This window comes from Tachyglossus aculeatus, chromosome 25 (assembly GCF_015852505.1).
Source record: "Tachyglossus aculeatus isolate mTacAcu1 chromosome 25, mTacAcu1.pri, whole genome shotgun sequence".
In the NCBI taxonomy this organism is placed as follows: domain Eukaryota; kingdom Metazoa; phylum Chordata; class Mammalia; order Monotremata; family Tachyglossidae; genus Tachyglossus; species Tachyglossus aculeatus.
In genome coordinates, this window is record NC_052090.1 from 22254964 (window position 1) to 22273506 (window position 18543).

The 18543-nt window shown below is 46.4% G+C and overlaps 1 protein-coding gene across 4 annotated transcripts in view; it reads right to left on the reverse strand.

The window, feature by feature from the left end:
• The window catches only part of MYBL1 (MYB proto-oncogene like 1), a 35483-nt gene extending 17989 nt beyond the window's left edge, over positions 1-17494 (reverse strand). For 3 of the 4 annotated variants that reach the window (XM_038766744.1, XM_038766743.1, XM_038766742.1), the window contains exons 1-6: positions 17404-17472; positions 11656-11767; positions 5412-5517; positions 4300-4371; positions 1818-1910; positions 509-729 (exon numbers count right to left, since the gene is read on the reverse strand). In XM_038766744.1, coding sequence (XP_038622672.1) covers positions 509-729; positions 1818-1910; positions 4300-4371; positions 5412-5517; positions 11656-11681 — 518 coding nt within the window. In that variant the 5' untranslated portion in view covers positions 11682-11767; positions 17404-17472. Of the gene's footprint in view, positions 1-508; positions 730-1817; positions 1911-4299; positions 4372-5411; positions 5518-11655; positions 11768-17403 lie in introns of all 4 variants that reach the window. The other variant, XM_038766745.1, reaches the window with a different exon arrangement.
• Positions 17495-18543: the final 1049 nt, after the last annotated feature.

An 18543-nucleotide genomic window follows, 5' to 3' on the forward strand; every position in this document is an offset into this window, starting at 1 on the left:
CAACTGAACAGAGTGCACACTTTTTTTTTTAATCCACAACTTTACAGCTTAGATCAGTAAATCCTGAAAGTTTCTCATTTTCCTTTTTACCATTTACAGACTTGATTTCAGCCATGCACCACCCAAATGTGACATCTACCTGATCAAGACTGATCTACAGCCAGTTGGCCTAGGAAAAGGAGCATGGAGATTTTTGTGTGATTAGAGGCAAGTATCTTCATCAGCATAGTGGTTATTGAAGTCATCATAAAATTATTCACTCAAGCTGATGATGATAAATCTTGGTTTAGAATTTATGGTAACCTGCAGCATAAAAGTTTCCTAGTTTGTCAGAGTTAATTTTCCGTTAGAGATCGAATAAAATCTCTAAGCTGATTTTGAAGAGATTGACAATTTTATTTTTCTCAGCTTTCTGTGTATCCGTTACAATGTAAAGACTGCAGTACAAGTACTGCTCCAAAGAAGATCACGTTTTAGCTGTACTTAGAAGTTAATTCATTTTAAGCACCTTCCAGGAAGTAGTTTGGCAATTTCGGCCCAACGATTTCCCAGCCGTTTATGAGCTTCATATATTATCCTGTCCTCCTCTTCTGTCCATGAAGACTTCTTTACCTCGGGATTCAGGTGATTGTGCCATCTTTCTCTGCACTGCTTGCCGATTCTTCCTTTTAAATGTTTTGCAATTAAAGACCAGCGTTTGGGGCCGTATTTCTGAACTAATTCGATAACCTGATCAATGAAAAAATAAAAGTATCAGCATTTTTGTGAGAGAAAAGGAACACGAGAAGCAGTGTGGCCTAGTGAATAAAGCACAAGTCTGGGAGTCAGAAGGACGTGGGTTCCGATTCTGGCTCTGCCACTTGTCCTCTGTGTGACCTTGGGCAAGTCGCTTCACTTCTCAGTGCCTCAATTTCCTCATCTGTAAAATGGGGATTAAATCCCATTTCCTCCTACTTATTCATTCATTCAATCGTATTTATTGAGCGCTTACTGTGTGCAGAGCACTGTACTAAGCGCTTGGGAAGTACAAGTTGGTTGGACTGTGAGCCCTATGTGGGACGGGAACTGTGTGAAACCTGAATATCTTGTACATACCCCAGTCCTCAGTACAGTGCTTGGCACATAATAAGCACTTAACAAGTATCATACTAATTATTAATTATTATGATTTTAGTAAAAGAAAATTTTCAGGGCTATTGCCTAGGAAAATCACTTGAAAAACTGTTGTTACCAAATCAATCATCAGCCAAATGGACACTCCTAAGGCTGACTCAGACTGAACTGAATTAGGTCTGAAGAGGAATAGGCAAAACACCTTATCCTCAAGCGGGTGACAAATTAAGAATTATTTTCTAGAAACTACACGTCTGCCTTCCTGGCTAGGTTCAAGACCACCCATTTCAGTAAGTTATCAAAAATATATGTATCTGAACTACTGGGATTTATTAAATGAAATTCAGCTTCCTATTAGTGAAACCATATGTAGGACTCATGGTTGTTTTAGTTATGGACTATCTTCCTTCCCTGAAAGACATAAAAAGGCTGTAGCTATGTAGTCTGTTTTAGTAAACTGTATTGAGTTGATAATTCCATCAACTCAAATTTCCACTTCAAAATGATCTTACATTTTTTTTTGGTAGAGGATGATATACGGCTGCTCACTAGCTAATCTTTACACCTTGTCCCTAGAGCAAAATCTAATGCCAAGTTATTTTAAATTCACACTGTACATTGCAAGACTGGAAATGGTAGGAGAATCTGGGAGCTGTAGCATATTTTTGTTCAACACAATAAAAGTAAGGAACATGATCAATTACCCTCTGATCTTCCTCTTTAGTCCAGGGACCTTTTATTAATTCTGGGTTTAAGACTTTTTGCCATCGATGCTGACACTGAAAATCAGAGCGGTTCTGAAAAAGTTTAAAATATGATTCAGCAGTTGGACACAAATTTCTCTTCCCACTACTGGTACCATGATAGTGGAGCTGATTTTTGTTTGAAGTACCCCCATATTGATATTTTTACACCCCAAAACTTTCTGCTCTGCAATTACGGTAAAAAAAAAACAAAACAAAGCTGAGTTGACAAAACTTCCCCAACCATTACCTGGTCTCATTTCACAGACACTTTTGAAAAACAAAAAGCCCTTTAAAAAGTATCCCCCTAAATACTAAAAAGGCCTATCAAATGATAAAGTCCTTTAGAACAATTTAGCAGCTACTTTTAATCCATTTCAAGTATCTGATCTGAAGCCAGGCCAGAACCAAATTGCTCACTTCATCACTCCCATGGAAGAGGCGATTAAAATGAAACAATCATGTGCCAGTTTGAGTTTTATTAGGATTTAAATGATACCTTATCACGCTCAAAAGTTATATAACCTCCTTGACATGTACATGTCAAGTGACTTCAATTCCTACAGCTCTGGAATTGCAAAAAAACCCACCCTTGGCCCAGGGCTATATTAACCCAGGGGCTAATAGAGCTGAAACCCACAGGCCCAGGGATAACATTAGGCCCAAACACCCCCAACGTGGCCCCCAGCTACACAACCTGCTGCCATTGTCCCAACAACCCACGCCCACACCAATGCCAAAAGAAAGCTGCCTTCATGCGCGGCCATATGGAATAGGCTTTCCGTCTGCAAATCACCCCCTGTCCTTTACTGAAATGCCTTCCCTTTCTGTGCAGCTCTAGTCTTTTGCCAGGGACGGTCCCGGCATATGACTGGCAGACAAATGGCTCTCACTTCGGTGAGAGGATGTGGGGACAGAGGGAAGGGGGCAGGGTGAGGAGAAGGTAAGGGCACAGAGAAGTTGACACTTTAGGGCACTGGAAAGACAAGGGGGAGGCATCTTTGGGGAACCTCCCTTCCAACCCCAGGGATTGGGGCACTCAGCAGTGCCACTTTGGGGCCAGGGTATTCTCCAGAAGCTGCAATCCCAGGGAGCATCTCCAAATTCCTGACTCAAAGGAACAAAGCAAGCAAAAGTGAGATGGGAAGGAAACCATACCCTTACTGCTCCCACCCTCCTCAAGTTTCAATTTTAGAGCCACTCCCTGGGAAGACCCCCCGGCTCGATAACTGGTCTTAAAAGGGGCCTATATCTGGCTTGCTGTTTCTCTGCCTCCACCTGCAGGACCAGCAAGTTGGTGGGTGGCTGCCCTGTCCTTCAGCTCCATAGCTGATGAGACACTGTATGCCCTACGCAGAACTTCTTGGACAGCCACTCTCTCGGCCTGCCCGGAGGCAGAGGAGAACGCTACTGTGGGGTTAACTCTGCTGCTAGGGAAGCCTGGATGTCCACAAGACTCAGGATAGCCTCTTCATCCCCAACCTGGGTCACAGTGTAATGTTGAGGGGTGTTGTGGAGCCCCTGGAGATGCTGGGAAATCTCCCTCTCTCCCTCAATCTCTCTGTCTCTCAATCTCTCTCTCAATCTTTCTCTCTCTCAACCCCTCCCCTGCACCTATCTAATGACTGTACAGTGTGCTGACTTGATGGCATCATGTAACATGGAGGCCTTGCAAAATTGATTAGTGCTATACGCCAGTGGGAGTTCATCAGGTCCAACCTAGGACAGTTACTATTTAACAACCTATTATGAGAACATTGCTTTTTGTTTATTTTTTAATAAAAAATGCTTCTTAACAGGATTAGGCACTCATGATTACAAATACTAAGTACTAAAATGGCCTACACACTGTAGTTTTCTAAACCTCACAATGACTCATTTATCTTTTTTGACCATAGTATGTTTTGGGTACCCACAGGGTATGTGGCCCCAGGCCAGAAACCTCTATACGAAGAAGCCAGTTTAATGACCTTTTTGTGTAAGTCCCTTAAGACCAAAGTCTACTGTCACCCAAACTAACTTTATAAAACTACTCAAAGATGACACTGCGGATGATTTTAGTACCAGCCAATACAAATTCAATGAGAGACAACTGGGATTTTGGGGTTCTGACATCTTTGAGGGTAAACGGTAATTGTTGCAAGACCTGTTGCTAATATAGTGTTGCCACTCCGTGGCTTCTGAAACAGTGAAACCTTGGCTCAGCCACGCACCGCTTAAAACGTATCCAAGAGTCAAGAGATTGCAAATATCCAACTGTCCATTTCTGTCTCCTACTCCTCTTTACCTCAGTCAATGAACACTCCCCCATTATTTCTTGCCTCCTTATCCTCCTCCGAACACTTTGTCCAAATTAGCCTGACTCTAGCACTGTACAGTCTGAACAAGGATGTCTAACTTTCCACATGTAAAATTATGTTCATTTTGAGAGTGCTTCACTTACTTGAAGGTGACTAGCAATTAGCGTCCAATCATCTGTCCCGTGCTGCTCCACCAGTTTCTTTAACTTGTCATCCTGGAAAGAAAGCGTTGTGAATTGGAAGGTATCCAAGTCACAGCGTTAGCCCTTCTTCACCTCAGCCATACCCAAACGAGGGGCCATTTTTAGAAAGCCTAGGTTCCCTGCAAAGCAACCCGACCCTATTCCACTTGTGGACAAATGCTCTTGCTGTCTCCCTAAACTGAAGCTCCTTGTGGGCAGAGAATGTGTCTACCAACACTTTTGTATTGTACTTTCCCAAGCTCCCTGTACACATGAAGCACTCAGTACTTCAGTGTTGACAAACTGGCCCCTTAAGGGCTATGAGGCAGAGGAACCTCTTCCCTGCAAGGATGAGAAGCAGCGAGACCTCGTGGAAAGAACACAGGCTTGGGAGTCAGAGGACCCAGGTTCTAGTCCTGGCTCTACCACTTGTCTGCTGTGTGACCTTGGGCAAGTCACTTAACTTCTCTGTGCCTCAATGACCTCATCTGTAAAATGAGGGTTAAGATTGTGGTTTTAGACTGTGAGCCCACTTTTAGACTGTGAGCCCACTGTTGGGTAGGGACTGTCTCTATATGTTGCCAATTTGTACTTCCCAAGCGCTTAGTACAGTGCTCTGCACATAGTAAGCGCTCAATAAATACGATTGATGATGATGAGGGTTAAGATTGAGAGTCCCGTTTTAGACTGTGAGCCCACTGTTGGGTAGGGACTGTCTCTATATGTTGCCAACTTGTACTTCCCAAGCGCTTGCACACAGTAAGCGCTCAATAAATACGACTGATTGATTGATTGATTGATTGAGCTCTGTGCGGGACAGGGACTGTGCCCAACCTTAAAAACTTACGTCTACCCCAGGGCTTCGAATAGTGCTTGACTCTAGTAAGCACTTAAATACTATAAAAAAATACAACTGATTGATTGATACCCTTTCTGGTGGAGGCAGAGAGTATAAAACCACCAACCAGTGGCTCTAGGTAGATATATTATATCAAGACCTTTCAGTAAGCCATACGAATGTGACGTTCAGCTTTTCTGCACTGCGGATGTGCATCATTCAAAGCAAGTATTACCTCATCTCTTGTCCACTTCACTCTGTTCCAGAGCTTCTTCATTCCTTTTTGCTGTGGCACTTCGTAATCATGATCGGCATACTGAAGGTCATCATCTTCATCCTCACTATTGAGTGAAAAAACAAAGGATGATAGAGTTTAAACAAAACTTGGGAAGGAAAAATTTTTAGACCAGATCTCTGGAAGCAATCTTCCCCAAGTTCTAAGTGGGAAATTTAGAAATCAATATTAGCAACCCCAAATAAGAACATTAATCTCTAATCTATGAAATGATCTAAAGCCCCATGTGTATATAAATAGCTTTATCCAAGGACGGTCATTTCCACAGCCCCTCCCTGGTTTATATTCTGAAATATGACACATTTTCAAAATGAGCATACAGTCCAAACTTATGTGTAAAAATGTAGTATACTAAAATCAGTCAATGTGTAAACAAGTGACAAATCGGTGTAACAGTGTTTTTCGTGGAGGAGAGGGATGAACATGGAGTAGAACCTCGAGGAGAGGGGCAGAGGAGATGGGAGCTTGCTGGAGGTTGGGGTGGGAAGGGAAGAAAGGGATAATGTTAGGAGGGGGAGTGGAATTCCGTTCTGGCCCCCCCCCCCCCCCCATCAGGCTCTGGTGAAGTGAGTCATCCATCTGCTCATCCCCCATCCCCTGTGAGGGTGGGCCAACCATCTGCCCTCCCCTTCCGGGCCTCCCCGTCCAGAGAGCTGAGGTGGGGGAACCCCCACCCCAAGAACAAGGCGAGAGTTGGTGCTGCAGAGCTACAGCCCTGGTCCGAGGGGCTTCAATTCCACGCAGCTTCACAGCTTGGCCCTTATTGCTCCCTCCCGTCGAGCAATCAGTTGATAAATGGTATTTATTGAGCACTTATTGAGTGCAGAACACTGAACTAAGCGTTTGGGAGAGCAGCAACGGTTCCTGCCCTGCTGCCAGCTGGAAAACTGAATGGCACTGCACCTCCAGAAGCTTCAGATTGACACCCCAACTCCAACCCTACCTTTGCCCAGGGAACCTCACAGGGTCCCCAAGCCTCTGGGGTCAAGGAAGGTTGACAATGTGCCCCAACAGGGCTGTGAGGCCGAGGAACCTCATCCCAGCAAGGATGAGAAACGTGATGATGGCGTAACTATCCTCTTTCTGCCTGCAAGAGGAAGCATCAACATCTCAGCCACACCCCTGTGTCCCTCTCCAGCGCCAAGAGGCAGACCAACCAGTCAGTTAATCAATCTCAGTTACTGAGTGCTTATTCTGTGCAGGTGATTGTACAAAGTGCTTCAGAAGGTACTTGAGAGTTAGTAAACAAGCGCCCTACCCTCAAAGAGCTCACAAGCAACAGAATAAAAAGAGATGTACATAAGCACTGCCCCGGGGGTTGATATGGAGGGTAAGCATCCAAATGTTTGGTGCCTACTGCATATGGCAGTGTTGAAATAGCAGTAGGGCGGGAAACAGGTTGGGGAGATGAGAGATTAATCAAGAAGGCCTCCTGGAAGAGAAGCGATTTCCGAAGGCCTTTAAGATGGGGAGAGCAGTTTAATTTAAATTTTCTTGCTTGATTTATAACTGTTGACCAGTCCACTTGCTCAACATTAAAGTCCCTCTTGAAGCTTTTGGAACTAGGAAAGTCCAGCTACAAAAGTAACCCCCTCCTACAAGCATATTTTTCTGGGTCTTGTTCTACAAAAGTCAAAGCAAAAAAATTAATGTCTGAGGTGTAGATGAGTGGTCATCTTTAGCCATTTGTTTGAAAGATCTGTCTAAAGTCCCTTTGGTTCAATGTTTTAAGAGAAGGGAAGAAGCAAGTACCCGAAAGAGTCCACCATATGCCCCCCTGCTCGTATGAGGAAGACTCCCTGATCTAAAAGTCAGGGCTTAGACTGATCTCATTCCATGAGCTGGGGGGGCAGGGGGTCACACAATTTTGGACAGTCGAGAGAATGTCTACCTCCCCTTAAAGGAGTAAGAACCGGTGAGCTCAAGTAGTCAATGAGATCCAGTTAACTTTGATGCCGCTTACTATTGATCAAGCACTGGGACAGGTACAGGATAGTCAGATCAGACCCGGTCCCCTGCCCTACATGGGGCTCTTAGTCTAAGAGGGAGGAAGATCAACTATCGTATCCCCATTTTACAGATATGGAAACTAAGGCACAGAGACATTAAGTGAGTGGCCCAAGATCACCCAGCAAGCAAGTGGGGAGGCCAGAACTAGAACCTGCCCTGTAATGTAATCAGTTCTGTGTTCTTTCCATTAGGCCACAACTAACGAAAGGTATTTAAGGTCAACTGTCGTGGCAGATTTGTAACCGTAACGGATCTCATTTTTCTGTCTCTCCTCAATGATTTACAAACATGATATATAGATTTCTACCACCTTATCCTTCTTTCAAGCAGTGATAACGGAGCAAAACAAAAGAAAATGAATGTCCTGTCCATGCAATAAATTCTAACTGGTCCTGGACAAGCAGATATCTGAAAAGAAACTAAAGGAAAAAAAAAAGTCCATAAAGTTGATATCACCTTTCCAGTCATAGAGCATGTAGAAGAACTAGAATTAGGGTTTGTGGTGCTTAGGGAAAATGGTCTGGGGTAATTACCTGAGGAAATTTGTGTCAAAATAAAAGAGGTTAAAGGATGAATTGGCATACCTTCTGTGATACACACCCACACCCACCCCCACCCCACCACCCCACGATGTGAAAATGGATGGATTATTGTGATAGCAAGCAAAATGTCCTGGTAAGATAACACAGTGATATGATCACTCATCTACATTTTTTTCAAACTTTGGCTATATGCTTAGGTTGCAAGTCCTTTAAGACTCAAGTCTCTGCAGGCAAAGCATTGAGTGCCCTGTTTGCATTCTTATCAGTGATATTTTGAGTGCCAAAGAGGAGATTAGATGTGATCTTTAAGTAGTTACCAATCTCCTTTCAAAATGACGATCTCAGATAAGCAGCTGTAGAGTTTGAGTGACTCTTTAGAGGCTCATTTTCCTTTGGAGTAAAAGATAAATCAGGGAACTAGTTTCCCAAGGATTTTTGAAGCTCCCTACCTGCACAGTGTGTCTCGAGGTTAAAACGTAACTTTTTAAAAAAGCATATTGCCACAATTTTGCAATTCCAGTCTTGATTTTGCAGAGGGCTGGTGACCGAGTTCACAGGACAAAGAGAAAACAGGCCATCCGGTGGCTATTGATGGAGGCTGCAGGCATGAATAATTATTCCAAGAGCAAGATGGTAAAGAAGGTAACAGATTTGCCTACCTGAGTTCTAGAGAAGTTTTAACATCTCATTTTCCTTTGGAGTAAAAGATAAATCAGGGAACTAGTTTCCTAAGGATTTTTGAAGCTCCCTACCTGCACAGTGCGTCTCGAGGTTAAAACGTAACTTTTTTAAAAAAAGCATACTGCCACAATTTTGCAATTCCAGTCTTGATTTTGCAGAGGGCTGGTGACCGAGTTCACAGGACAAAGAGAAAACAGGCCTTCGGGTGGCTATTGATGGAGGCTGCAGGCATGAATAATTATTCCAAGAGCAAGATGGTAAAGAAGGTAACAGATTTGCCTACCTGAGTTCTAGAGAAGTTTTAACATCTCATTTTCCTTTGGAGTAAAAGATAAATCAGGGAACTAGTTTCCTAAGGATTTTTGAAGCTCCCTACCTGCACAGTGTGTCTCGAGGTTAAAACGTAACTTTTTTAAAAAAAGCATACTGCCACAATTTTGCAATTCCAGTCTTGATTTTGCAGAGGGCTGGTGACCGAGTTCACAGGACAAAGAGAAAACAGGCCTTCCGGTGGCTATTGATGGAGGCTGCAGGCATGAATAATTATTCCAAGAGCAAGATGGTAAAGAAGGTAACAGATTTGCCTACGAGAGTTCTAGAGAAGTTTTAACTATTTCATATAACGGATGCCCCTGAATGAAGCTCCCGCTAACTATCTCTAAATGAGACCTTACCGGTGTGAGGCTATTTCTCAATTTGAAAACATCTTGTCAAGGAAAGAAGACTAAAGATCTTCGAAATCACAAAAAAGCCACCATCCTAAAGCTGTTTCCTTCAAAACCGATATCAATGAATCAACTCCTTCCAACTCAAAAGGAGCTGTGCTTTCTTTAGAGAGAGAAGGGGAGTGTGGATATCACTTGGGAACATACCTAAGGGTACCACAATCGGTTGATTACTGACAATCAATCAATCAATCAATCAATCGTATTTATTGAGCGCTTACTATGTGCAGAGCACTGTACTAAGCGCTTGGGAAGTACAAATTGGCATCACATAGAGACAGTCCCTACCCAACAGTGGGCTCACAGTCTAAAAGGGGGAGACAGAGAACAGAACCAAACATACCAACAAAATAAAATAAGTAGGATAGAAATGTACAAGTAAAATAAATAAATAAATAAATAAATAGAGTAATAAATATGTACAACCATAATAAATATGTACAACCATAACTGTACAATCAACTGACACTGATGGGAACTTAAGTTACTCTATTAAAAGTTCATTCAGTCAACCGTATTTGAGTGCTTATTGTGTGCAGAGCACCGTACTAAGCTGCGTAGAAGCAGCGTGGCTCAGTGGAAAGAGCACGGGCTTTGGAGTCAGAGGTCATGGGTTCAAATCCCGACTCCACCAATTGTCAGCTGTGTGACTTTGGGCAAGTCACTTAACTTCTCTGTGCCTCAGTTACCTCATCTGTAAAATGGGGATTAAGACTGTGAGCCACATGTGGGACAACCTGATCACTTTGTAACCTCCCCAGCACTTAGAACAGTGCTTTGCACATAGTAAGCGCCTAATAAATGCCATTATTATTATTATTACTAAGCGCTTGGAAGAGTGCACTCTAACATTCCCTGCATTGCTTGTTACCTAGGTGCAAACCCAGACTAATGTAACATACCCCCACAGTTTTTAAGTAGGATGTGGACTGGGAGGAGATAGGTTTCAAAGAGCTCAGAGACCAGAAAGCTGCTATTTTTGGTGTTTTCTGCCTGACTGAAAACTCCCAGGTCTTGTCAGAGACTTGAGATGAGCCAGGCTGGGAGCCCAACTCACAAAGCTGCAGGGGCCATTGCCCCCGTGGTGCGAGCACCCATGCTTGGTATAACAATGAGTCTTTACTTAATTTGTCTGTATTAAGTCACCTAGAACTTGTTTTTACAGGATTCATGCTTATGAGTCTATGCAAAATTGCTAATCAGTAAAATGCAAATTTGCCAGACAGTAAATATATTTTTACTCTAAGATACATATGTGTATATATATAGATAGATAGATAGCATAAGTAGAACTTCTAGATCTCTGAAACCCACTTTGTGTGTGTGTGTGTGTGTATAATATGTATATATTATATATGTACATATGTATATATGTAAATATGTTTGTACATATTTATTACTCTATTTTACTTGTACATAGCTATTCTATTTATTTTATTTTGTTAGTATGTTTGGTTTTGTTCTCTGTCTCCCCTTTTTAGACTGTGAGCCCACTGTTGGGTAGGGACTGTCTCTATATGTTGCCAATTTGTACTTCCCAAGCGCTTAGTACAGTGCTCTGCACATAGTAAGCGCTCAATAAATACGATTGATGATGATGATGGTGATGATAGTTTGCTAGCAACTAAAGCCACACACATATACAATGGCTAACAAAACTATGGCATGTTATAGCTGGAGAAATGGAGAGAAAATAAAACAATTTGACTGACATCATACAAGTCAACAGTGAAGCGTATTAGTAACAACCTAACATTTCCTTTACAAGCTATATACACTTCCCCTTTAAAATGCTGCACACTAGAATAGCTCCATTATAGCCTCATATGCATGTAAAGTTTAAGACCACAGTAAAGACATTTATGGCGGAAAACTGACATGCGGAGCCTTAGAAGAGAGGCCATGAGAACATAGAACACCCTAGGAGTATCCTAGGGGACAGTATTATGTACCACCTTCAACAATATTCTCCTAAGTTGTAAACTATGAGAAGTTGTAGCTCCTAATTAATTTTACTTATCCAAGCTTTATGGCCTCTTGTCCCACTTATTTTGTACTTATATTTTGATCTTAATAGCCTAAATAAAAAAATCCCTATGTGAATGTCTGTAGTGACAAAGAGTTCAAATCTACTGTGCAACCGGTGAATAATAGATTCCAGAGCTCACAACACGATCTGCATGAGAACCAAGTAGAAAAATAAGATAAATCTACAGGCTTGATTACCCAATCTTCTTCTCTTTCCTTTTCATATCTGCAACTGTAGAATGTAGGTGAACTCATTTTTAGATTACAAATGAGAAATTAAGACTGGTGATTTTGGTTAATTTTCTGATATCTGCAAAACATTTAAATCATAGTCTACTATTATTGTCAAAGACAGGTCAGAAGAGATACAGATAGTAAAAAAAAAAAAAACCCGGTGATTAGCAAAAGCCTAGGAACTGGGATTAAAGTAATGATTTTAAAGTACTGGGATAAGACCAATAAGCTCAAATAACTTAGTTCACACTTTCACATTCTATCTATATATATCGTAATGGGTAAGTAAGGCCTAAGGTAGGTCATTGGTAACCCACATTAAAGAGGTATATTATAAATGCTATTGAGTAACACTGTAACTTGTAACTGGTGGTCCAAACAGAGCTTCGGGACAAAAAAAAAACCCCAAAACCCTCCGCTTTACAGTTTTGTAAAGCTTGAAAGGTGGAAACTGCCCATTAGTTTCATTTTCACCACTACGCATGCCTAAAGGAAGAGCTTTCCTAGGCAAGTGTGAAGCTGCGGATCGCTTCTGAAGAACTAAATGCAGACATTAAGCTACTCCAGAAGAAAATATTTCCTGTTTCCTTTCAACCTTTTGAAAGCAAATCATGACCGTCCATGTCCCATTTGATCATAATCAACTTTAAGGTAGTGCTTTATCAAACTGTTACAAATGCATAGTACGGTACTTACATCTCAAAGGTTTACGTAGACATGGTTGAAGTTCCTAAGTAATGAAGGGTTAATTCTAAAATTTTTGCCCACTTGTCTAGTGTTCTTTAACTCCTGTGAGGCTAAGTAGCAATACTAAAAGTGAAAGGACCGCTCCAGTTGTTTTTTTTTTTCGGTCAGTCTTCCAATAAGTCAGTTGGGAGAGGCGGCTGGCACTGAAAATGTGGTGGGGGGCAATAAATTTTTGTCTTCAGACAGCACACGGCTAATAATCCCTCGTCCTCGGATGCATCAACGCAATAGCTATCAAACTCGTTGAAGGGAAAAACAATGTCGCCGCTTCGCTACAACACTCTGTCTTCTCAGTGCTAACTGTCAAACACGTCTAGACAGCCAAATGCTAACTTTCCCATCCACTGCAATTTTATACTTGGAATTGGAGCTACCAAAACTCTCGTTTCACCCTGCGACGATGTCACCGAGTCATTAATATGCCAAAAAAAAAAAAAGAGATGTTCGACCTCTTTGAGAAATCGTCTTACATCTTTCTCCCCCTGATAGTCCTGAGGGTTTGCCGGGTCACCCACTGCAATTTTATATTAGAGTTGGAGCTACTAAAACTCTCGTTTCACCATGTGACGATGTCACCGAGTCATTAAATACATAAAACACACACACATATATACAGTAAGCACTCAATAAATACGAGTATATCAGTGGAAAGAGCATGGACTTTGGAGTCAGAGGTCATGGGTTCAAATCCCAGCTTTGCCAATTGTCAGCTGTGTGACCTTGGGCAAGTCACTCCACTTCTTCTCTGGGCCTCAGTTACCTCATCTGTAAAATGGGGATTAAGACTGTGAGCCCCTCGTGGGACAACCTGATCACCTTGTAACCTCCCCAGCGCTTAGAACAGTGCTTTGCTCATAGTAAGCGCTTAATAAATGCCATTATTATATATATAAGATACATTATATCTTAAGGAGGAGCAGCGTGGCACAGTGGAAAGAGCCTGGGCTTTGGAGTCAGAGGTCATGGGTTCGAATCCCGACTCCACCACATGTCTGCTGTGTGACCTTGGGCAAGTCACTTAACTTCTCTGAGCCTCAGTTACCTCATCTGTAAAATGGGGATTAAGACTGTGAGCCCCACGTGGGACAACTTGATCACCTTGTAACCCCCCCCAGCGCTTAGAACAGTGCTCTGCACATAGTAAGCGCTTAACAAATGCCATTATTATTATTATTATTAGATGTTGGACCACTTTCAGAAATCGTCTTACATCTTTCTCCCCCTGAACATCCTGAGGGTTTGCCAGGTCACCCATCGCAATCTCATGTTCAGAGTTGGAGCAACTAAAACTCTCGCTTCGCCATGTGACCGAGTGAGTAACGTGCAAAACCAAGAAACATGTTGGACCGCTTTCAGAAATCGCCTTCCATCTCTCTCCCACCGGCCGCCCTGCGGGTTTGCCGGGTTTCTAGAAAGGCGGGCGCATCCCGAAAAAGGGGATACTCCCCCTCCCCACGTTTGCTGGGAAAATGGGGTGGGAGGAGGGGGTCGATGCGCTGAGTATTTTCTCCTAGAGAAAACTGTCCCAAAAGGTGGTGATGATACTGAGAGGTCACCTCCTCCAGGAGGCCTTCCCAGACTGAGCCCCTTCCTTCCTCTCCCCCTCGTCTCCCTCTCCATCCCCCCATCTTACCTCCTTCTCTTCCCCACAGCACCTGTATATATGTATATATGTTTGTACATATTTATTACTCTATTTATTTGTTTTACTTGTTCATATCTATTCTATTTATTTTATTTTGTTATGTTTGGTTTTGTTCTCTGTCTCCCCCTTTTAGACTGTGAGCCCACTGATGGGTAGGGACTGTCTCTATATGTTGCCAACTTGTACTTCCCAAGCGCTTAGTCCAGTGCTCTGCACACAGTAAGCGCTCAATAAATACGATTGATTGATTGATTGATTGATTGGTGATGTGGCCTGTTCCATAGGGCCGCACTGAGGATGCGGCCGCCGGAGGCGGTGACCCAGAGAGCCACCCCCCCCACCCCCCGGGGAAGGACTTGAGGACCCCCCGGTGTCCGGCGGGGAAGCCCATTCATTCATTCATTCATTCATTCAATCGTATTTACTGAGCGCTTACTGTGTGCAGAGCACTGTACTAGGCGCTTGGGAAGTTCAAGTTGGCAACACCTAGAGACGGCCCCTACCCAACAGCGGGCTCACAGTCTAGAAGGGGGAGACGGACAACAAAACATATTAACCCACTGTTGGGTAGGGACTGTCTCTATATGTTGCCAACTTGTACTTCCCAAGCGCTTAGTACAGTGCTTTGCACACAGTAGGCGCTCAATAAATACGATTGATTAACAAAATAAAATAAATCGAATAGTAAACATGTACAAGTAAAACAGAGTAATAAATCTGTACAAACATCTATACAGGTGCGGTGGGGAGGGGAAGGAGGTAGGGCGGGGTGGGGGGGAGGATTCATTCATTCAATCGCATTTATTGAGCGCTTACCGTGTGCAGAGCACTGTACTAAGCGCTTGGGAAGTACAAGTTGGCAACATATAGAGACAGTCCCTACCCAACAGTGGGCTCACAGTCTATCAATCAATCATATTTATTGAGCGCTTACTGTGTGCAGAGCACTGTACTAAGCGCTTGGGAAGTACAAGTCAGCAACATAGAGAGACAGTCCCTACCCAACAGTGGGCTCACAGTCTATCAATCAATCAATCGTATTTATTGAGCGCTTACTGTGTGCAGAGCACTGGACTAAGCGCTTGGGAAGTACAAGTCGGCAACATATAGAGACGGTCCCTACCCAACAGTGGGCTCACAGTCCAAAAGGGGGAGACAGTGAACAAAACCAAACATCCTAACAAAATAAAATAAATAGAATAGATAGGTACAAGTAAAATAAATAGAGTAATAAATCTGTACAAACATATATACATATATACAGGTGCTGTGGGGAAGGGAAGGAGGTAAGATGGGGGAGAGGGAAAGGGATGAGGAGCCCTCGGTGGTGCAGGAAGCAAGATGGCATGCTACAGTGCCAGAGGTTGGGAGTTCAAATCCCACCTTGGGGTGGTGGCTATGAGAAATTCAAGTTTTTCACCTGTATCTATGTCTGTACATATTTATTACTCTATTTATTTTACTTGTACATATCTATTCTATTTATTTTATTAGTATGTCTGGTTCTGTTCTCCATCTCCCCCTTTTAGACTGTGAGCCCACTGTTGGGTAGGGACCGTCTCTATATGTTGCCGACTAGGACTTCCCACGCGCTTAGTCCAGTGCTCTGCACACAGTAAGCGCTCAATAAATACGATTGATGATGATGATGATGTTGGGTAGGGACTGTCTCTCTATGTTGCCGACTTGTACTTCCCACGCGCTTAGCCCAGTGCTCTGCACACAGTAAGCGCTCAATAAATACGATTGATTGATTGACTGATTGGAGGAGGTGGGCTCTCAGTAGGGCTTCCCGGTGGAGGAGGGGGTGGGGGGTCCCCTCTCTCTCCGACCCCGACGGCGGCAGGGCTGAGGCTTCACCCTCCGCGGAGGGAGAGGAGGGAAAGGGAGGGAGAGGGACAGGAGGGAAGGGGAGGGAGAGAGAGGGAGAGCCCACTCTTTTAGACTGTGAGCCCACTGTTGGGTAGGGCCTGTCTCTATATGTTGCCAATTTGTACTTCCCAAGCGCTTAGTACACTGCTCCGCACATAGTAATTGCTCAATAAATACGATTGATTGATGATTGATTGATCTCTTGATGTTGCCAACTTGTACTTCCCAAGCGCTTAGTCCAGTGCTCCGCACATAGTAAGCGCTCAATAAATACGATTGATTGATTGATCTCTAGATGTTGCCCACTTGTACTTCCCAAGCGCTTAGTCCAGTGCTCCGCACATAGTAAGCGCTCAATAAATACGATTGATTGATTGATCTCTAGATGTTGCCAACTTGTACTTCCCAAGCGCTTAGTCCAGTGCTCCGCACACAGTAAGCGCTCAATAAATACGATTGATTGATTGATTGATTGATCTCTAGACGTTGCCAACTTGTCCTTCCCAAGCGCTTAGTCCAGTGCTCCGCACATAGTAAGCGCTCAATTAATACGATTGATTGATTGATTGATCTCTATACGTTGCCAACTTGTCCTTCACCAAGCGCTTAGTCCAGTGCTCCGCACATAGTAAGCGCTCAATTAATACGATTGATTGATTGATTGATCTCTATACGTTGCCAACTTGTACTTCCCAAGCGCTTAGTCCAGTGCTCCGCACATAGTAAGCGGTCAATAAATACGACTGACTGATTGATTGATCTCTAGATGTTGCCAACTTGTACTTCCCAAGCGCTTAGTCCAGTGCTCCGCGCATAGTAAGCGCTCAATAAATACGAGTGATTGATTGATCTCTAGTTGTTGCCAACTTGTACTTCCCAAGCGCTTAGTCCAGTGCTCCGCGCACAGTAAGCGCTCAATAAATACGATTGATGATGGTGATGATGATTGGGGGGGGGGGGGGGTCCGGGCCGGACGGTTTGGCAAGTCCAACTCGCCGCGCGCGCCCGTGACAACCACCACTCCCCCGGACCCATCACCCTCATCAATCGTATTGATTGAGCGCTTACTGTGTGCAGAGCACTGTGCTAAGCGCTTAGGGAAGTACAAATTGGCGACATACAGAGACAGTCCCTACCCAACAGTGGGCACACACACACACATACACACACACTCCCCCAAAGGGGGTCGGCGGCTGGACCGGGAGGAAAGGGAGGGAGGGCGGACGGTCCCCATCATCAATCGTATTGATTGAGCGCTTACCGTGTGCAGAGCACTGTGCTAAGCGCTTAGGGAAGTACAGATTGGCGACATACAGAGACGGTCCCTACCCAACAGTGGGCACACACACCCACCCACCCACCCACACACACACACACACACACACACACACACCCAAAGGGGGTCGGCGGCTGGACCGGGAGGAAGGGGAGGACGGGCTGTCACCCACCTGCGCGACCTCTTCGCCATCCTTCAGCCGGTACTACATAGGCGCGGGGCGGCCCCCCCCCCTCCGCGGGCTCCGGCGGGGATGGCCCGACCCCCGCCCGGGGACCCCCGCTCGGCGGGCGGGATTCTCGCGGGGGAGGGGGGGGGGGGGAAAGGCGGCTCCCGGGACGGACGGGCGGGCGGACGTGGCCCCGCTTCTGCTCCTATCCCCGGTGGGGAGGGGAGGGCAGGACCGCGGCCCGGGCCCGGCCCCGCTGCTGCCGGTCGGGGGCGGCGGGTCGGCGGGTCGGCGGGTGCCGGGCCGGGCCGGGCCGGGCCGGGTTTTGTCCGCGCCGCCGCCGCCGCCGCCGCAAGTGGCGCCCAGCCTCCGCCCGCGGCCGCCGTTTGAATCTGCGCACGCGGCCACGAGCGCCATTGGCTGCCGGGGACCACCGCCAGGGGGCGGGGCGAGGGCGGGGCAAGGGCGGGCGGGCGGGTCGAGGGAAGGCGGGGGGCGGAGGAGGCGCGCGCGCGCGCCCCGGGGGCGGGGGGAGGAGGCGCGCGCGCGCCCAGGGGGCGGGGGGGAGGAGGCGCGGGGGCAAGCGCCCAGGGGGCGGGGGGAGGAGGCGCGCGCGCGCGCCCAGGGGGCGGGGAGAGGAGGCGCGCGCGCCCAGGGGGCGGGGGGAGGCGGCGCGCGCGCCCAGGGGGCGGGGGGAGGAGGTGCGCGCGCGCCCAGGGGGCGGGGGGCGGGGCGCGCCAGGGGGGCCGGGGGCGGGGCGCGGGGGGGGGCGCGCGCCCAGGTGGCGGAGGAGAGGAGGCAAGCGCGCCCAGGGGGCGGGGAGCGGGGGCGCACGCCCAGGGGGCGGGGGGCGCGCTCCCAGGGGGCGGGGCGCGGGGGGGAGCTCCCAGGGGGCGGGGGGCGGGGGGCGCGCTCCCAGGGGGCGGGGGGCGGGGGGGAGCCCCCAGGGGGCGGGGCGCGGGGGGGGAGCCCCAGGGCAAGGGGGGCGCGGGGCGCGCGGCGGGGGGCGGGGGCGCGCGCCAGGGGGCGGGGCGCGGGGGCGCACGCCCAGGGGGCGGGGGGCGGGGGCGCGGGGGGGGGAGCCCCCAGGGGGCGGGGCGCGGGGGGGGCGCGCGCCCAGGGGGCGGGGGCGCGCGCCAGGGG